At 40.3% G+C, this 21,678-nt stretch overlaps 1 protein-coding gene across 6 annotated transcripts in view; it reads right to left on the bottom strand.

Annotated features, from left to right (window-relative positions):
- Window positions 1-651: 651 nt before the first annotated feature.
- Window positions 652-21,678, bottom strand: part of plppr2a (phospholipid phosphatase related 2a) — a 75,918-nt gene continuing 54,891 nt past the window's right edge. For 2 of the 6 annotated variants that reach the window (XM_084926814.1, XM_084926809.1), the window contains 5 exons: window positions 12,758-12,878; window positions 10,786-11,036; window positions 9,135-9,311; window positions 5,726-5,853; window positions 652-4,692 (listed from right to left, as the gene is read on the bottom strand). In XM_084926814.1, coding sequence (XP_084782940.1) covers window positions 4,584-4,692; window positions 5,726-5,853; window positions 9,135-9,311; window positions 10,786-11,036; window positions 12,758-12,878 — 786 coding nt within the window. In that variant the 3' untranslated portion in view covers window positions 652-4,583. Of the gene's footprint in view, window positions 4,973-5,709; window positions 5,854-9,134; window positions 9,312-10,785; window positions 11,037-12,757; window positions 12,879-21,678 lie in introns of all 6 variants that reach the window. The other 4 variants (XR_014800118.1, XM_084926813.1, XM_084926812.1 and 1 more) reach the window with 4 other exon arrangements.

Genomic DNA, 21,678 nt, shown 5'->3' with positions numbered 1-21,678 from the left:
GTAGGATGTTGGATGTGGGACTTTTTTCATTGCTGTACTGACACATTTGTAAAGAATTTGTCATCTTGAGATATACACCATGTGTATATGGGAAAGGAATGGGAATAATAATGTAGTAAGTCGTGACCAATCATTTTAAATGAATCTGTACCTTTTGTTATTAGTTTTTTCTTTTAATCAGTGATACTTTGGCTCCATGTCAGGAGATCAGAAGATACTTTAGGAGTTGAGCTGCATTTATAAAATACAAAGAAGGGGACAGAAGGCTTTCTAAAAAGCCCTGACATTATCACTTTTTCCCAACAAAACGAAATGAAATGCAGTCTCAAACCATGACAGAGCCTCCACTGTGTTTTACATGGCTGTTCACTGTTCTAACTTTCTCCTGACCTCCTCTTTATATATTGATAACCTTTTTAACCAAAAATGTAAAATTTGGAGCTATCACTCCATAAGACCTGCTGATGCTGATTTTTTCGTCCAGTTTTTGTGTGACTTGGCAGCCTTTTCTCCCCGTTTCCTTTCCTCAAGTCACACAAAAGCATCCTGTTCACATGCAAAACAAATGCAGCAGCTCTGACATACAAAATCACCGCCAATCACTCTGAGAACACAACAGCAAAACAAGCAGTGCAGACTGACACAGACAGCTTTTCTTATTTCAATATCCATTTATTGTTCTCATCACACAAATCTTTACAAAAACAGGTTTGCTGCATCAGGATCAAAGGAAACACGGTCCTGCCTCTGAGTAGCAGATCTGAAGGAGACTGGTGCTTTTTATTCACATGTCAGTCAACTGCAGCGTGTTTGTTGTTTGATTTTTAAACATGTGTTACCGAAGACTTTACAGGAAAGTAAAGCTGCGGCGACGGCAGTCAAGCCGGTGGAGAATCCGGGTCTTCGTGGCGGGCGTGTTTACCTTTCATGTTTGTTTGTGTCTCATTTGTGCATTTGGGATCACAGAGGATTCACAGAGAATTTGGACAAATGACAAACTCGCACTTGCAAATGAAATTACAGCCAGCCACTGCTTAGAAAACACTTTTGTTACATTTCGTCATCAAGATTATCTTAAGGCATTTCTGCTTCACTGGGACATTGAAAACTGGAAAGAAATGAGGAAACACATGAAACAAAGGGCCATCATGCAGCAAAGGTCACATGTCTGACTCAGCTTCACAAGTTGCAGGTACAGTATGTGGTATAAGTAGCCCTGGCTCTCTGAGCCATCAAAATGTCACAGTTTTGATTATTCATTTATTTATTTGTTTTTTCAGTGAAATCAAACCTCTCACAAGTACAAGATGCTGATGATAATGAAGCTTAGCATCCATCAGGGAACTATATAAGGGTAGTTTAGCACATATTCTCAATGGTCAAACACATGCTTTTGGTTAAGTAGAAGCTATAATGAAAAATAAAATCTACTGGGTGCTAGATTTGGATCTCCAAAAGATGGTCATTTTTATTTAGCTGAGCACAATTAAAAAAAATAACATGAAGAGAAGTTATGTTCTTTTTGTTTTAATTTCCAAAATGATACCTATGACAGCCACATAGAGTGTGAGTGGAGCGTTCGTAAGGAATGTTAACAAAAAACTTAAAGATATGTAGGCTGATGGAGGATTTAGTTGTTGTCACGCAGTCTGATGGCGTATTATCACTAATGTTATAATGCTAATGATTAGCCAGAGAGGCACATATTTACAACACAGGCCTATCATCAGAAAATTGGGCCATCTTTAACTTACATCCACATGAATGGGGAACCAAAAGCGATACATGCCTGGAGAATTATCACCCAGCTCTGCTTCTCAGCGATATGAAGCATTTTAAGCATGTTATAGGTTTTTATTCTGGTTTTGTGACCTGCAGCTTTACATTACTTCAAAACATTGCTATAGTCAGATAATAATAATGTATACTTTATTGATCCCTGTGGGGAAAATCTCAGTCAGTGAAGCAGTGGGCAGCCATTGGGCGCCCAGGGAGCAGTGTGTAGGGACGGTACCTTGCTCAGGGGTACCTCAGGCTCATTTCCATCTGCAACAATAATTATTTTCAGGGACCTTGCTGCTTTATTACACAATAGACATGACATTGATGAAGTCAGATAGAGCATTCGAGAAGGGGTAGTGATCAAGGTGGGTTGCAAAGTAGCTTGCAGAAGTTCATTAACTGCAGATAGGCTACACCAACTCAAATAGCATAAGTCGGATCAGCTAATGTGGAATAGCATGAGGATCAGCTGATTTGCTGGTATCATGAATGAGCCTCACTTTATGCTAGATAATTAAGACTTAAGAGCAGGAAGCTCCCTTCAGTGGGGAAACCTCTGGTAACTGTAAAACTGGTCCAAGTAGACAGCAGACAGACAAAGTTAGCAGCTGGCTGGTGATCATAGTAGAGCATAGTAGAACAACTAAAATAGAAAATATGCCCATTCATCATTAACATTACACCATTCATCTAATTAAAGCTCTTAATCTGTTAAGTTGGATGTGAAAGCTGTTAGATAAAGTATTAGTGCTAACTAGAATGCAATAATTTGTGAAATGTGTGTTCACAGCTTGACCTATTGCTTTAAAAAAGGAAAAATAGATCTCTTAGGGTGTTTAGATATCTATGCTTTAAATTTATGGCCCCACTATAAACTGTCGACCTGCCCGGGATGTAACCTCACTCTTGCCTCATCACAACTGAAAAGTAGAGGATGGATGGATGGATGATCAAAGCATGAAAAAAGGAAAGTGAAAATGGCCTCATAAAACTCAAAAAGTCAGGATCACATAGTGTCTGATGTCAGAGTAAAATTACTTTTCCAATCCAGCTTTATTCAGTCCAACAGGCAGACACAGCAAATTGAAACAAAAAGTGAGTCATCTGAGTACTTTCCAACTGATGGGTCAGAGTGGTTCAGCACGTCTGCACGAATTCTCCATCATTGTAACAAAAACAAGATTTTCCTTCAATCGCCACACAGAGTCTTGGTGATGCTCGTGTAAAAATCACACTCTCAATAGAAAAAAGAGCTTTGTACAATATCTTACAGGTTCGGTGTTAGAAAGTGGGGAAGAGGAGAAGGAAAGTACAGTAACAAGTAGGGGGTATAAGTGTGCTTGTGCATGTGCGTGCTTTCAAATATGTTTACGTCTGTAAAACGAGGTCTTCTGTGCTTTGTGTGTGTGCGTTTGTGTGTGTGTGTGTGTTTGTGTGTGTGTGTGTGTGTTTGTTTGTCCAGCAGAGGGAAACATTTCACAGCACAGTGATGACATATTAGCCTAGATACAGACACCACAGAGAAGAGAGATAAATGGAGAATGTAAAAAACAAAATGTATTTGTAAAGAAAGGAAAAGCAAACAAAGGCAAATGAAGAGAACAAAAGACAAAAGTGGATCGTGAGGGAGTGTGCAAATCAAAATCAGCAAAACTGTCACGCCACACGGAGCGCTTATGGCAACCACGCCGTATATACACAAACGTCAGTAAATCAATATATCAATAAAATCTCAGAAATAAATCACAGTAATTACACGACGCAGCCAAAGGAGACGCCACTTCGGGATGAGCGATGCTGTTCCACAGTTAAATGAAAGAGACATTTTTTTTAAAAGTCAGTTGGCATCACAGAGAACAAATATTTGCTCCTGAATGTGATGCACTTAATTTGGCTCACTGTTGTGCCACCTGCATTCGGGAGCTTGGATTTGTCTCATCCAATGTGTGTTTCTGTTTCACATTAGGTTTTGGCAAAATTGCAACCATCTGAGAGCGACGGAAAACACAAAGTTGATAGCCAAGTGAAGAATGTCTGTTCCTTCATCCTGTTTGCTTTTGTCTGGTGCTTCTGCTGAAGGATAAGAAACGGATCCTTTGATCCTGGGAAACCTCATGCGAAGCTGACTAGGGCACTGCTGCTCAACCCTGGTGGGTGCTTATGCGTGTGTCTGTGTGCACGTGCATGGGATGAAATAAGGAGAGCAAGTGTGTTTGTTTGTGTGTTCATATGGCTTGCTAAAAGGATGTTTTGTACGGGTAAATCTCAGCAGCACACATTTCCTCAGGTGGGTTTCTTTGGTCCAACACGGCGCACGTCAAAGCCGCGTCCTGACAGCTCACCATCACCTTTCGGGTTCTTTCCTCAAACAGGCGTGCGCTCGTACGGTTGGAGAAAAAGAAGCAGCGGACATTCTCAGTGGTCACCGTTTGATTTCGTTTTCGTAACAGAGCAAACCACTGCTGATGAAAGTGAGCTTCATGTGATTGAGTTTATATACATATAAAAAAATTAGTTACATTTTTCAACATGAAAAAAAAGGAAAGAAAAAAAAGATGTACCTGACTCTGTACTTATTGTTCAGAGCTTTACTTTACTGGTATTCCAACAAAGAGAAAGTCTTTGAAGAGTTTGCCTATCGGTTCCCCGGGGGTTGAGAGGGCAACGGGGGATGTGTGTGCTGTGTATCATGTATTAGGAGGGGTGGGGGGTCTAGACCTGCGTGGAATAGGAGCGGTGCAATGTTGCGTACCGCCCAGCCGGATGGGCGGCGCATTGTGGTGAGTGCTGCTCCGACTGGTCTAGACTTCGCTGGAAATGGAGCGAGACGGTATGAGGACATCGGGGGTGGCGGGGAACCGATAGGGCTGATGGTCATGTGATCTCGGTGAACGGAGATGCCCGCGGAGTCTGCAGGGGAAAGAGAGGAGTGAGAAAGAGAGAGGAGGACGGGGCAGAGAGGAGGCGGAGGAAGAGAGAGAAAAGTGAAGAAAAGAATAATCAAGAGCAATGTACAGGGATGAGGGGAGGACAGAACAGATGTTCAACAGAGCAAAAAACAGAAATAAGGCAACAGATGGTGGAGATAGTGTTGGGGGGGTGACAACGTTGGGTAAAAAATATTCAAAGCTGGTTAGAATGGTTGGACGTAGGTGTTGTAAGGTGGGGAGGAGGAGGAGAGTGCAAGATGCTGAAGGAGAGTGAGGGACAAGGGAGCAGATTGAAAGGAGAGAGGCAAGGTGGGAGACAGAGGAAAAGAAGGCAGTCAGGTGAGGGTTAGCGACAGTGAGAGACCACAGAGGACGCACGATATTTTTCTAAATGCTTCACCCCTGAGAGAATCGCTTTAGAAAACGCAGCGCTTTCGGAGAGCAGATATAACTTGAGGGGATTGCTTCCACAGCTAAGACTATTTTCTTTTAGCCTCTGCTGACTTCACAGTTTCCCTTCAGCCAAGTGCTCTGCATTATATCCAAATGGTAAATAACACTTGGAGTGTGTCAGCCAAACTGCTGATTCACCTCAAAGACACAAGTGGCTCTCTCTATAAACCAGATAACGTGAAAATTTGTAACACTGTGGGATTTTTAGGAGTAAGCAGCACCTCTTTCCAAAGCAAACATTCACACTAGAATTTGTTCCATCCTCTGACTGAAACATAACCGTGGCTCATTTCACACCACTAGAACAAATCTCACATGCGTTCTTATCAGGGTACAACAAGCCTCGCGTGCGCAGAGATTTAAAGGATTCACTTGGGTGTTTTGCTAGGACTGGGCGTGCAGGTGGGCTTGGAGCATGCGTGTTTGAATTTGTTCTTCTTTGAGGAACAAAAGGAAGGTCACGGATTCAGTTAAGAGACAAGGGGTGTGTATCTCAGCCCTTCTGTGAGCACAGTTGTGCCTCACACCCACCCCCGCCCCTTACCTGAGGGCCACTTAACTTTTCGAGTGGACTCTCCACGGAGGGTAGTGTCACCATTGGCATGCCCAGCATTGACTCGGGACGTTGGGGTCGCGGTGGAGGAAGACCGGGCTGCAGCTGTTGGAAGTTGTTAATCACACAAGTCACCTGATGATAGAAACCAACATAAAGAGTTAACTGGGACCAGAATGAGACACATGAGAGAAATTGACCATTTGCCAAATTCAACGCCTAATCAGATTGTTCAGTAACAGCTTAGTGGATTTTCCTGTGTGGCAAAATGGTTTACAAGGGCTTTGGGGGAAAAAAGGACCGAATTGTCAAAGAGCATGAATGTTATAGTTATTTTGGGCTTTGGATAATTTCTTTGAACTGTTCTTTTTCCAGTGTACATCTTTAATGCACAAGTTTAAATATTGTTCTCCAATCCACACGGGGTCAAATGTACTCAAACATAGGCAGATATCGACATACATTCACTTAAATCTTCTAATATGTGGTACGAAAGGTTCTTGTCTTTTAACTTGACATGGTCACGGCATATTAACCTCTCATTAGTGATCATGATTGACTACAACTGGTTCTACAACTTTTCAACTCAACATAAAAAGAATTTGACAGTACTCTCTGGATTACTCGATACTCAGAATGGGAAAGTCCACGTGAAAATCTAAGAATGAGAATTATAGATTTACACAAGTTGGGAAGGTCTCAACAACTGCACCATCAGTTCAAACATTTCTATGTAAATGCAAGTTATTTGGATTTTTCCCCACCAGAAAACCCAACTGTCACCCTCAGCTGAGAAGAAATGTGTTAGGATATTCAGGAACAACCAAGGAACCACCAAGGTTCCAAGGCATGACCTGGAAACTGCTGGAACACCAGTGTCACTGTCCAAAATGATGTGGGTTTTTACACAGCCATGGACTAAGACAGTGCTAACCAAGAAAGAAGCCCCTGCTCCAAAGGTGGCACTGTCAAGCTCAACTGAGACTTGCTGCTGCCCACATGGCAAAACCTAACACTCCTGAAGAAAGGTTTTATGTTCAGATGAGACAAAGATTGATGTAGTTGACCACAGTGAGATTAAGTATGTTTGGAAGAGAATAAGATCAGGTTTTCAAACCTAAGAACTAGGGCTGGGCGATATGGCCTAAAATTCATATCGCGATATAATTTGAAGCATGTGCGGTAACGATATATATCACGATATATTCTTTTCTTCTGTATAACGTATTTTCCGCACTATAAGGCACACTTAAAATCCTTTAATTTTCTCAAAAATCGAGAGTGTGCCTTATGTATGAATTCTGGTTGTGCTTACTGACCTCGAACCGATTTTGGCGTGCAGAAATCTGTTAAAAAATGTTTTAATACAACTTTGGTAAGCTGCACTGCTTGATGGATTGTCAGAGCATTACGGCTGCTGTAGTGAGGAGCTTCGCGGAGTAATCTGGGTCCAAAACTCCGTCCCTTCAGGTCCCAAAGTCAAACGAACACTAAGAGTTAAAAATGGTCTAAATTCTTTCATCTTTAATTAAATCATCAGCATTGCTGCTTTATCGGGTGTAACAATTAAGTTTAACATCCATGCATCCATGAAAACAGAATTTATTAAATTTAACGGAGTTAGAAGTTAACAGGAAGTTAGCTCGCTAGTTTACACCTAAACATTTCATACCATGTTCTGACTGAGAGATTTTTGAAACTAATTAAAACATACAGCTCTGTTACCACTTCCAACATAAATGAAGACAGAAAACTAAACAGCAGTGGCGTTACTTAAGTTGGACTACCTGGTATATAATGTTGTGCTACGTGATTGCTAGCGACACAGCTATGTTAGCATAACATTAGCACAGTGAAGCTGGAGGATGAACGCCAACTTTTTTTCCACTCGATAAAAGTTAACCTGAGGGATTCTGGTGGTTAGGGACAAATGCAATCGCATAGCAGGATGCTATACACGGGCCAAACTTCAGTCAAGAGAACAACTGAGATTATTCATCCACAATACGAGGTTAGTTATTAATATACTGCAACGACATGGGAATAGAACAGCTGCGAGAGAATTCAACATTAATGAATCAATGTTACGGAAGTGGAGGAAGCGCTTTCTCCATATTTCAAAAGTGCTTCATCTCTTTGCTATGACTGTCACCCGCCATAATTTGCAGATGATAATTGTTGTAGCCACTGCGATGCTTTCGACCAAAACAGGCGCAGCTTGATGACATCATCAACATGCGCTATCACGATGGAGCGATATAGTCAAAATCTCTATTGTTGGCCAAATTTATATCGTTTCTATCGTATATCGTTTATATCGCCCACCCCTACTAAGAACACTCCACCAAGCCTCAGGCATGGTTGAGGTAGCATCATAATCTGGGGTTGTTTTTTGCTGCTGGTTGTATTGCATTACATTAGATTAGAAAAAAATCCAAAATAAAGTCAAACATTTGCACCCAATTCTTGCTTTTTAAAGTCATTAAAGAGTATCCTGGAAAAAGAATATATCAAAGAAATAATTAGGAGTCCAAAGTTACCATGGCATTCATGCTCATGATGAGTGGGTGTAAACTGCAAAACATTATCAGGCACCGCTAACTATTGTTAGGTCTGCAACTTTCAGTTACATGATTTTTCATAATTTGGGGTCTCTATGCCACTATAATAGGTTTGAAATGAAACACTCTGTGTACAATTGAAATTGAGACTCTCAACTTTGATTCAATGAATTATACAAAACATTTTGTTACCTGTTTAAATGTTACAGTTATTTGTCTAACAAAAATCGCAAACTTTAAGGAGTAACCTAGAAATTCACTTAAAACAATTTCATAGTCAGATTAAGGTTATTTTTCAGTATTTCTTTATCAGTTAAGCAAAGAAAATGTCTTGAGTAATTTATTATTGTGGTACTTGCATTGGGAAACTGTTATAGTGGACCAAAGCAACTGGTCAAAACAAAACCAGATACTATATTGGGAAAGTTAGAACCAACCAAAGCATGACTCATGCCATGAAAATGTAAAGCTCGCCAGGTATAGTAACAGTAACAAAAAGGGGTGTGGTTTAAAAAATGGTTGCTTGACTTCTGCTACTGTGGTGCAGCATATTAAAATTGCATGTAAACCTATTTCCGAATGTCATTTAATCTGTTGAGATATTAATGTGGTCCTTAATCATCTGATTGATATGTAGCCCATTAATGACCATTTTTGTCTTTTTTACATAATTAAAAGCACCTAACAGGACATTTTTCTAAGACACATTGTTTTTAGCTGTTTTCACAGTGCTCTCTGGGGCAAGTAAGCTAGTCTTTACATGCAAAGATGGAGCGCTTAAAAAACTGAGAACATGTCTTTCTTTTTTAATCTATTTGTCTGCCTGTCTCCCTGCTCCTTCTATTCTCTCCTCACCAAAAACACAGCGATGGCTCCCCCAGTGAAGAATCCCGCCAGGACATCAGCCCAGTGGTTGCGGTACTCAGCCACTCTGACCACACCGACTAGCATGGCGAGACAAAGCAGCGTGAGGCTGATAGTGGGCTTGGTGAGCCGCGTGCCTTTGGTTTTGAACACCAGTGTCACGTACATCTGCAAAGAAGCGTAAGGGAGGGAGCGCACAGTAGGGTGCAACAAACACAGAAAGCCACAAAGAGCATGCAAGCGCATAAGATACATCACTATTTTAAACCAGGTAATAAGACGTACAAGAGATTTTCTTCCTGTAATTGGCTGGTTAAAGTGGACCTATGTAGCTTGTCCTTACTTTCTCTCATTATATATTCAGCTACACTAGTGGATGGTCATATTAAACACAGCATTTAACTAATCATAAGGGGAACTAATCATAAGAAAGTTAGCTTAAAAGGGAATGGAGCATAAAGCAGGTGAACTGAGGAACTGCACTAAGTGGCATAGCATAGGATAAGTTACAAGAATAAAAATACTGAGATAAAAGTGAGCATATTATGCCACTTTTAAAATTAAAGTACCTGTTAACTGTCTCGACAAAGGGAGGAAATATATAATCTGAAATTTTGTTCAGGCTAAACACAAATCAAATTTTTGAGGTGGCAGAAATCAGCATAAGTATCCACTTGATTACATCAAATAACAGCCAGTGTTATTTCTTGTTCAGCGTGGTAATGATTGTTTACAAATGACAAATACAAACTGGTAGAAACAAACTAATCAATGTTGAAATAATTGGTAGGTGGCGCCTTTTTAACTGAAGGCAGCATTTCTGCAAATGTGTTTGTTAAGGTCTGTTTACTTGCATACATCCTTGTTTTGCTTAAATGTGAGTGGTAAAAGGTAAAAAGGTTAAATTTATATTAGTGCTGTCAGCGTTAATCTTGTTAAAATGACCTTAACTCCATAACTGCATTAAAGTGGCAAATCTCCATTAGCGAGTTATCACGGATAGCCTGGTGCGTGGGGCTGCAAGGCCGTGGTTAGCTCTTTAACGCGTTAGTGCCGTGCAGCCACGTGTGAGAGAGAGAGAGAGAGAGAGAGAGAGAGAGGGAGAGAGATAGATAGATAGATAGATAGATAGATAGATAGATAGATAGATAGATAGATAGATAGATAGATAGATAGATAGATAGATAGATAGATGAGCACTCGACTTTGACCGAGTCAAAGTCCAGACCTCAACCCAAGTGAAAACTTGTAGCGGGACTATAACAGAGTGGTGCATAAATAAGTGCCCACAAACCTCAAAGAACTTAAGCAAAGTCCCAAAGAAGAAAAGAAAACACTTATTTCAAGTTATGGATGCTAAAAGCAATTCAACAAGCCATTTTATTGCCGTTTTCCACAGGACCCTATGTAACTTTCCTTTTCAAATGACTGCATTCTTTAATATGTGATGGTCTTCTTTGATTTCATCCTAATCTGAGATCTAGTGGCAATGGTGTTCACTAAAAACAGAAAGTTTGGCATGGGCCTGAAATAACACAGTAAAGTCAGCAGGTGGGCTTCAATTGCTAGAACACATCTGAAACTCCCGTTAAGTCTTAAATCTTTACAGTAGCAATATCACCTCCAGTTTTGTCCAACCTACCACTGTGTACACTGCTGAGTAGACGCTGAGTGCTGCATCCTTAGATGGAAAGGATTTACGTGCAGACATGACAATCAGTGGGTTGCCTGTGCAGGCCCGTCGCTCTGTGATGTACTGCATCGTGGACTGGCAGCCTAATGCTGTGTAGTTTGGTCGGCAGGCAGACAGGAAGTGAGGCGTCTGGTTTCCTGTCACTACCTGGCCGGCATTGGCGAAAATGGTCGTGGTGAATAGACCAAAGGCATAAACACCTGGACAGGACAAGAGTGTAGAGAAGGGGGAATTGTGGAAAAGTTAATAAGCAAGCATATATTTTATTTTTATTAAAAGAAAATATAGATTTTTGAAAGAGACACACGTCACCAGGTGATAAAAGTAGTAAATGCTTCTACTTCAAAGAGCCCCAACACATTATTATGTGTGAAATTGCAACAGAATCCTCCTCCTCAGCTGATTCAGCTCAAGATGCAGATTGGTAGGCTTCTTAATATTCATGGGAGCCTTCCTGCCAGGATCCTGAGCAATCTACCTCAAACATTATGCCACATTTGATCATCCAATTAACAGCTTCATGTGCCAGCTGTGGCTGACAAACAGCAGGTCAGGTTTTTCCAGTTCAGCAATTTCTTTCATAATGTTAAATGGTACTTTTTATTCTCTTTTATTTTTCATCATTCAATTACACACTTATGAAGCACTTATTTATAGACTGAGGATGCCTGTAAGTGAGAGCCCCAATGTTAAAAAAAAACAAATAAACAGATTAAAGCCTGCCATCGAGCAGTGCTGGGTCCAACACATCCCAAAGTAATGTGTTACTGCACTAAATTCAGTAATTATATTACGGTTACATTTAAGTCATTACTTGTGTTACAAGTTATCTGCACACTGAGTGGATACCCTATATATGAACGAGCCCATTACCATTTACCATCAAACAAATAGCTAGCCAAGAACCCAAAGTGACGTTAAATCTTACTGTATGCTGACCCCAGCCCAGCAGCCAGAGTTTAGTCTTGCCCAGGTAACGAAAGCAGTGATGAGCAGTCAGTCTTGCAGCATTGTAGCATTAATTTCTACCTGTTCATGTTTCTATAGTAGAACATGAACAAGTAGAACTGTGGAAATCACTTTAAAGTCTCTTTAGGCTGTTTTTCAGTGCTGAGTAATTAAGTAACAAAGTAGATTAAAGTTAATCCAGAATGTTCTCACAGTGCTTCACTTGTTCCACATTGTGTCATGTAAAGCCTTGTTCCATTATATTATACAGCAATTACAGTCTCAAGTCTTTTGGAATATGATGCTACAAGCATGGCATACCTATTTTTAGGGCACTTTCTTCTTTGCAGAACTACTGCAAAAAATAGAAAAAATACACCCAGTGGCTGTGTGCTTAGGGTAGTTGTCCTGTTGGAAAATGAACCTTCACCCCAGGCCTGAAGTCAAGAGTGCTCTGGAGCTGTGTATCATCATGGACGTCTCTGTACATTGCTGCCTTCCATGTTCATCATTCCCTCAACCCTGACTAGTTCTCAGTTCCTGCTGCTTAAAAACATCCCCACAGCATGATCCTGCCACCACCATGCCCAGTGCTTGGTGCCTTTGTTTCTAATGGTCACACGCCGCAAAATGTGGACCAAGTGAAGTGCTGTGAATATTTTCCGGATGCACTTTTAAGAAAAGTAATACATTACTTTGTTGATAATGACTAAGCATTGCCCAGTACCTCAAAGTCTATGTGATGTCTAAATAAGTCAGTGTCAGAATACAACAGGTAAAGAGAATTCATTACAAGTGTTTGTTACAACTCCAGCTACCTGCACACTGCACCGAGCTTCCATCATTTTGGAGGAATGGGTCATCGTGACCTGAGACTGTCCACAGTTTATATATGAAAATGGTTATAAAGATTTAGATGTGTCACTTCAAAAGCCTGAAAAGGGGGCTGTGGAAGACACTACAGCATGCTCACCCAAGAAGCGTATTATGCGTCTCAGTAAGGGGTTGAAGTAGCAGCAGTCTGCAGTCACAATGGTCTTCTCCTGGGTTCCCTCTGCCTTGGTGAAGAAGGCGCACAGCTCTCCAACAAGAATCTGGAAACACACAAAAAACATAGTAGCCATGGTTCCATCCATCCATCCATCCTCTACTTTTCATTGTGGTCCAGATCACAGGGGCGGCAGTCTAAGCAGAGATAACCACATGGGAGCCAAAAGCAACCTCCTCGGTTGCCTTTGTCACAGGAGGGATCCTAGACATAAAACCACCTCACCTGGCTTCATTCAATATAGAGTAGCAGCTCTAGCCCCTTCAGAATAACTTGCATGCTACCTAGAAGGCTAAGCCCTTCAGAAGAAGCTAATTTCTGCTGCTTTTATACAGTGTTATTCTTTTAGGGGTAGTTCAGATATATACATATTTTGGAGAGGACTGGAACATAGATTGACCAGGCCATCTACAGACACATCTTCACATTATGTTTTGGTAAATCTTCAAAAATTGTTTTGTATAATATCACTGTAATTTTTTTAAAAATACACTCCAAATACCATTTCTAGGTGCACCAATAGTACTGGGGGTTATGTGTGCATAGACCAAGTTTAAGCATGCCATTTGTGCATGACTCCATTGTGATCCCTGTAGTTAGTGAGTCAAAGTTACTACCTTGTTTTATTTTATTTTTTCTTTATTTTTTGTGTTCCTCTTGTTCTTCCGGTGTGGTTTTGTGGTATGATGTGCCTTGTTGTCCTGATAGGGGATGCAGCCACCATTAGAAGGTGCTGACAGCAATGGTAAATAATATCCACAAGCATGCAAGGCACCAAGGTTTCAGAACATTACATTGCAACACAATAATCAATTAAGTTCACTTAACCTCTCAGTGGTTTTAATGGCATGGCTTATGGTTGTACGGCAGTGGCAGGAATAGAAGCGATCATATTATATGTTACAATTGAACAACTCATAAACTCCATCGACTGTTCACTGCAGAATGACAATGAGCTCAGGATTTGTTTATCTTCAGCTGACATATGACATGACATAGCTCTACAAAGGATTTAGCCATGACAGTATTGCGGCTCCAAACATTACTTATGATCTCAGAACCCACTGTGCGAAAATAGTTAATTACACACTTTAGTTATCATCTCTTTAATTAAGTGTGAGCTCTCTGGCTGTAGTGCCATAGAGCTGTAACCTCAGTATAGTGCTGCACATTCTGTGAGCGAAGAATAGCAGCCATCGTTGCTGGGTGCTCACAGTTTTATTGCTGTTTTTGTGATGAGCATCAAGCTTGGAGCAGAGAGTCTGGTCAGATGACTTTGTTCAATTCGCTCCCAGCGAGTCTGAACAGCGGTGGCTCTCCAGACTGATGATCCCTTAATGGGCTGCAACTGTGAGGCTCATCTGTATGAGAGCCTACTCCACTCAAAGACTATAGCACACACTGCAACAGAGCCCTGAGTAACCACCTATGGCAGATATATCCTTCATCATCCTGACAATATGCATGCAGACTGTGACAGAAGTGGGACCGACATTGACACTGATTGTGTTCCACAGATTCATGAGCCTTGCTCTTACTCTTTCCATGCTTAATATAATTCACCATTTACATTCACAGTGGCAATATCTGAAGCACTACTGTAAGGGGAAATGGAGCAGGAGAAAATGAAAGAAGGAAAGATGAGAGATGCAGAAAATGATCGCATTTCAGTCAGGTTTGATATATTTCCATGAGGGACCAGCCAAGTTGAAAGAGTTAAAAGCATGCAGGGAACCAGCCAGTGCAGCAGTGCTGTGAAGTGCATGCCCAGCCAAGTGATTTCTTTCATTAGAGGCACACGGCCCCACTGGGTTTCCCATGGCAACCATCTAAACACTAATATAAGCATGAAATCAAAGCTACGGGGGGATTAATCAGAAGCTTCAAATCAGAGATGTTATGGGTAGTATGAGACTCTGGACAAGCATTTAGGGGGCAATTAAAAGGCAGGATAGCGTCTATTTCCACAGGGACAGCTTGTCTGCAGAGCATTTAAGCCTGGGTACGCCACAAAATATGAGATAATAGCGCTTTTTAACACTTTACCTGGGGCATAGATGTGGAGGAGTGGGTGGCAGGCATTTTAGAAGCATTTAACAGCACTATAACCCCAAAAAGCCTTTATTTTTAAGGCTTTACAAAACCCCAAATTTCACACTCAACATTCCCAACTCCTCACTGCTTCTAGCACTGTCCATCCTGCCCCCATTGTCCAGCTGACATAATCCTCCCAAGAGAACCTCTTAGTTGACAAAATTGATATGCTTGCAGAGATTTACCTCCTATCGGTCTCACAGTGTGCCTCGAGTAACAGGCTTTACAGACCGTGCCTAAATCAAGTAAAATTTTAAATTAGAAAATTAAAAGGTTTATAAAGTATGTCCACTTGGAAATTACATTCAATTAGTTAAATTATTACATTAGTTAAGCTTCAAACTAATTGATTTAAAGCAAGAAAAAAAGTGAGTTTACTTTTCCATGGGATTGTTCTGCAAACGTCTAAATAGATTCTGTGTTAAAGCATTAAAGCATCTGTTTTCAAGTCTTACTTACTTTGTATGTTGTTATATTGCTTCAAGTTGAGCCCATTATTGGAATAGCATGTGCCTTTTACAGTAAAGTTAAACAGTAAAGTGTAACACAAACAGTGCGTGTGAATTGCCTGGTGTTGCTCTGGAAAGTCACCCATGACAGAGATTAACAGGACTTAACAGCTCTACATTTTTATAAAGTACAAAGTAGCACAACATTAACACCCACCTGTGCTGATCAAGCATGACGGTCATTATCACAGAATAGGCATGATATGGTAATATTATTAATGTGCAATTACACATGTGTATACTGTGAGGGAGTCTCATGATTTTCTGTTCAGTTACTCTGTCGTGACTTACAGACTTACTTATTTATAAACCAACCAATCTGAACAAGACAGTGTTTACTGAGTGGGTGTAAGTGAAAATATTAGGTTTACATGAATACACCTTGTTAGTGAAAACACGCACCAGGCCAGGAGTTTTGAACAGATAAACCCTTAATAAGACAAAAATGTAAAATATAATAATGTTAATTTATGGATTTAATGTTACATTTAGATCCCCTGGTGTTTTGATGAGATGATTTAAGTTGCTTTTAGACTCAAAAATTACCTGTAAATGTCTTTGTCTAGTATTAATAAAGCGGAAAACAGCCATCAGCAGTGGGGAAAAAAGTACCCAACTACACCAATAAACTGTGACTAACTACAACGTTAAAACTCATCTGTACCTTTCAACATTTATACCCTAAATGTTGATAAAATCTTATAACACTGACTTTAAGTAATCTGATTAGATGTAAATTTTCAGTCTAATTTTGTTACATAAGTACACTGTAAAACTTTAACTGACTCTGGCCAAATGAAATTTACTCGACTGGTATACATTCGTTTTATACAAAATATGTTTTGCTTAATGATTAATGATTTTTACATTTTCGGCTGCCTTTTAATCAAAATTGTTGTCTCATGTTATATGAGAGCCAAGAATAATTTTTTTTGTGTAGAGTGTGTGAAATGTTTTATGCTGCCTCACTTTGCAAAACAAATCCCTGCTCTCAGAAGCAGCAGGAGCAAAAGAGAAGATGAGTTTAGGAGTGAAGAAAGAAGAGGGGGCACTGTGCCGAAGGTAGAAAGTTAATGGGGTTAGGGTTAGTAATGCAGGAATACATTATTCATGCATTGATGGCATCCGTGTGAATCATGAAGTGCATTATTTCAACCAACATTTTTAAATCATCTCTCTCGGCTGCGGCAGAATGCACTCTGGCTCCCTGCCTCTGTCCCGACTGCTCCTTCAAGGACTCACGGTTAAATGTGATGAGGCTGTCACTGCAGTTTAGAGACAACAGGATAATAATTCCTTGAAATTAAGCTGCTCATCAAGCGTGCGCGATGACAAAGCGGAGGTAGTGTGAAGCATTCGGAAACCAAGGACGTGCGACTTTGTTGCTTCAGCGAACTGCAAAATCAGTACGTAAAGGTGAGTGACAGGGAGTTGCATTGGTCACATGATGCAAAACTAGAGATGAGTCGAGGAATGAAACATTAATACAGACGTGAGATGTGATTAACAATCGGCATCATGACTACACAGCCCATTTTTGTCCTCACAAGGAGGCTGGAGGATTCGGCTGTGTGTGTGTGTGTGTGTGTGTGTAAGTAATCAAATCTCAATTTGTGGGTATTAGTAAAATGCGAGTGTGTATTCAGACTGGCCCTTTTTATGAATGTGTGTCTATTATAAGGCAATAAGCGGGGACATTTTACTCTGAGCCACGAGATGAATGAAGAGGATTGTGGAGATGACAGAGAAGCGGTGGGAGTTGGAGAATAAAGAGAGCAACAAGAAAGCAGGGAGGATTAGAGCAACATTATTAAAGAAGAGGAGAACGGAAAGAAATAACATTTTAGATAAATACATTTCACACCCATGTGCGTTATTTTATATCTAGCTTTGTAATTAGCAATTTCACACTGAACATGTTCATTCAGAAGAAGGAGGAAAAGAAGTCAGGATACACAATCCAGCAGTTTCCTTCAAAGCCGTGTTAAACAAAACCAGCTTCATCTTTTTTTCCCTTTTAGTGTATGAAAGAGTGAATTTCAGAGAGCATATATGAGAACAACAGCCAGACATTTTAGCATCATCTAGAATAATGACATGAAGCTGTGAGGGCCAAATCAGGCATCTAGGAAACAGCCAGGACCTGCTGCTTAGCAGCAAGATACAGATTACTTCCATTAGGATTCCTCTCTGCAGACAGCTGACTTTGGTGTGTTAGTGATCAAATAAGGTGGCAAAAACAGAAAACTCAAACCACAGGGACAGATGAAAATAAGACTCATGTTAGGCTCTGAGTATTCACATAAAATGTATCAGTATTTATTAAGTCTTCATAGCTAGAATCTGTTTAATAGTAAAATGATCAAAGACACATTTCTAGTCTACATTGTTAACCCTTTAAACCCTGAACTGTTAAATAAGTGCCAGAAAAGTCACATTTCTTGAAAATGGAGTGTTTATAAAATCTTATGACAAATAAAAAGATATTACTCTGCATATATGAGTTTAAATTTGTATTATATTGGCTAAATCTGCCAATTATTATAGGTTTATATTTATTTATTGGCAGCTTATTGCTTAAAAATGTATTGTGCAATTTATTTAGGTGTTTCGGGGGCAAAAAAAAATAAAATCAAACTGATAGTGTAGAAGCACTCATTTATCAAATATGATCGACTAGGTGTTAAGGGCTTAGGTTAATTTCACCTGCTGGTGAACACATTTGACCCATTGTAGTGTTTTCCATTTGTCTGAACAACATGATACACTTGGACCAGTAAGGTCATTCTTTTGTGATGTGATGCAATATGAAAGAAGTTCGCACTGCATGGGTGTTTTAAACTTTGTTAGTTAGTGATTAATTTTCACTTGGTGTTTTTTTGTGTTTGTTTTTTTCTTCACTTACTGGTTTAGTCTAGCTACCAAAGGTACTTGGTTAGGTTCGGGTACTTAAAACTACTCGGTGGGTTCAGGAAAAGGTTGGCCTGTGGGCTAAAATATTCTCCTTCACAACAATAACTCTGCAGAGTGAAAAATGACTCTATCCAGTATGTTGAAATGTGACACCAAGGGGTTCTTGTGACAAGCTGGAAGTGACAGACCCATCTCACTACAGCCATAACCCACTGTGTCACACGCCAATGTCAAAGGACCTCTTGCATAAATGTGACACACCAAAGCCTTTGAAATAGCGGTATTTGAAGCCCCAGGAATGCGCTGCTGATTTGTCCCATGTTTCTACAGCCTGTGAAACAAGGCGACAAGAGCACACACAGAGACATATGAAAGGCTCACTTTTTGTAGTCCACATTCATTAAACTGTAGTTTCACCGCAGTAGATCTACAACAGCATTTGCTATCAGGTTATTAAATACTGCAGTGCAAGTGTAGCTGGATACTTTGAGCTCTGTGTTTGTCTTTTCCTAAGTGCCTGTGTTCACTCTGTGACCTTTTCTACTGAATTTGAGAAGCAGTGATTAGAAAAAGACATGATACACGAATGTAGTCCAGAATTAATCCACCCTTGCAGGACTATCATTAAGTGCAATATAAACCAACACTGTTTTTGATCCATATGAAAAGCTGGATTAGGGCCAAGCTCCTTTGTTTTTAACATTTTCTTTCTTTTGCTTTTCTTTTTTGTTTCTGTATGAGAGGGATGGGTGGGGTGGGGGGTGTTCTGGGTATTTCTTAAAATTGGCCATGGTGCAATATAGCTGGAGGGTATTGTGCAATATTTGAGTGTATTTGAGCTAAAGCTTAGTCATTTGGGAGTAAAATCCATGTACAGATTTTAGTGACCCCCTTTGGTTAAAGCATAATTCTGGGTGTAGAGCTATTAGTTATTCCCCATGAACAATTGATTACAGTTTGCATTTCTGCCACTTTCTGGTGCGTGGAAATCTTAAAATACACTAGCTGCCTTTAATTTCTTCTTCAGGATTTTGCTATTCTCAAATGATTGAGTCAGCACTTAGCTTTAGGCACCCTCTCAGGATCACAACCGTGTAGCAGCAGGATGTTATATATAGTTTTTATTTGTCCTGGCTTATTTTTATCTAGTGGAAAATACTGTAAATGAATGTGAATTTTAAGAAAGTTTCTGATTTCTTTTTTGCTGGACATGCATCTCCATATGTGTTTTTATTGAAAATAAGTACTTTATAGGTTTCAACAATATAAAGATGAGAGAGAAGTTAGGATAAAGCCCCCAGAAAGTTCAACTTAGAAAAGCAAGAAAAATATCCTCTGTCAATATTATTCAAAGATTGTATGTAATGTGTATGTATAATTTTGTTGCTGCAGATGTTTAAATTGTCATGTTTAAATGACTGAAATATTTTAAGGTGGACCGTAAAATAAAAACAGAACAGAAACCTCAGGCTTTATTTAAACTTTAAGTCCAGAACAAACAAAGCATAAAGGTGTAAAACTCTGAAAAGCAAACATCCAAAATACACAGACTAGAAGCATGAGGAAAAAGAACACATGGGAGGAAAAAGTGAAGCACAAAATTCAAAGAGAAAGGCAGGGCTATTTATACACACCAACTTGGGGATAGGAAACAGGAGCCAATCAGACACAGAGGAAGTGAAACCCTAAACAAGACCAAGCAAAACAGGAAACAACCCCAAAGTGCACTCACTGGTCATTTCATTAGTTACACCTCATTAGTTTTAGGTTGGACCCCCTTTTGCCTTCAGAACTGTCTTAATTCTTCAAAGCAAAGATTCAACATATCGACACAGACACGGTGCATACTGACATGACAGTGTCATTCGACTACACATCCATAATAAGAATCTCCAGTTCCAGCACATCCCAAAAATGCCTATTGGACTGAGATCTGGTGACTGAGGACAGTGAAGTGATCGTCATGTTCAAGTTATCTAAAAATTCAAAACACAACACAACCCCGTGGCCTTAACAGTTATCCTTAATGCAGATGCCTCTTTCAAACAGATGGTTTGAAAGAGGAGTGAAAGAAGCCATCTATGTCCACTGTGAGCGACCATCTTTGAACAGAGGCGGGGGTTTACGACACCAACTCTCTGCCATCTATAATCCAGTTTTGAGATCCCTTCCCAGACGCCTTAACGCCCACTCACATCCTGGGCCATCTGACCTCAGGAATTCGCATGATAAGGTGGGGCCAGGTTTCACAATGAACACACCCGAAACTCTGGCTGATTGGGACCCACACCCAGTTTCACACCTTGGCTCAGGCGATTAGAGGATCATCAGGGGGTCCTTTTGTCCCTCTGTGGGGGGATACTCCCACTAGGTTTATATCTGGGACTCTCCACCATTTGACCTTAGAACTGAAGAAGCTTCTCGGATGAGAGGTGAAACGTCTTCAAGTAACTTAAAGAAGTCCAGACGCTTTTCTTTGCAAGCTCCTTTGACTACGATGACCTGGATGACTGAGAACCTTCACAGACAGACTGAGAACCTTCACAGACAGTTATCCTTAATGTACCAGTAGTTCTGTGTATCTCTATGTCTCAAGACACAATCACTCACATATTGTATAGCTGAAAACCTTTGTTGGGAGATATTCAGTTCATGTCTGTGGCTTAATTTAATGAAGGCATGCTGCAATTCTTGCATTGCATGGACCAACTGCAGATCCACATTGATGAAACGCAGCTCTGCAGCCATGAGACTTAATGCTTCTGACAAGATTGGGAAAGTCATTCATGTGTAAAGTAATGCGATGCAGTGTATAGATGAGATCTGGGCTAATGGATGTTAAAGACACGGCACCTGTCTGAGCAGATCAAGATCATTACCTTTCCTTACATGTGGATCTCACCAGGACTTTGACTGTGAGGGGTGGGTGCTAACACGAGACTCCTGGTCTCTGTAAATACAGACTGGACGAGTCTATAGATCAGAGACTTCATAAACACTGATAAGATATGATGAAGAATAACAACTGAGAAAAGAACATGATCTCATTTATGGATGAATAGACATACTGAATGCAATTGTGCAAACACAATTGCATTCACAAGGCCAAGGGGCACTTTACACAAATGTTAAGGCTTCTACAAAAATGGAGCCTATCAAGCATACACGTCAACACACATCATACAACCTAATAAACAGAGTGATGCCCTTCTTCTACTAGGAAAAATGCAACATCACAGCCACTGTTATCCTGCTTGGTATCTGTCCAGAAAGTCAAACCCTGCCTGCTTGCATCAAAGCGATCCTTCTTCCTTCTTACATAAGCACAAT

The sequence above is a fragment of the Perissodus microlepis genome, chromosome 4 (genome assembly GCF_051167445.1).
Source record: "Perissodus microlepis isolate ML-2025 ecotype Zambia chromosome 4, ASM5116744v1, whole genome shotgun sequence".
In the NCBI taxonomy this organism is placed as follows: Eukaryota; Metazoa; Chordata; class Actinopteri; order Cichliformes; family Cichlidae; genus Perissodus; species Perissodus microlepis.
Note: the sequence above shows the minus strand (reverse complement) of the source record. Positions and strands in the feature narration are given on the sequence as shown.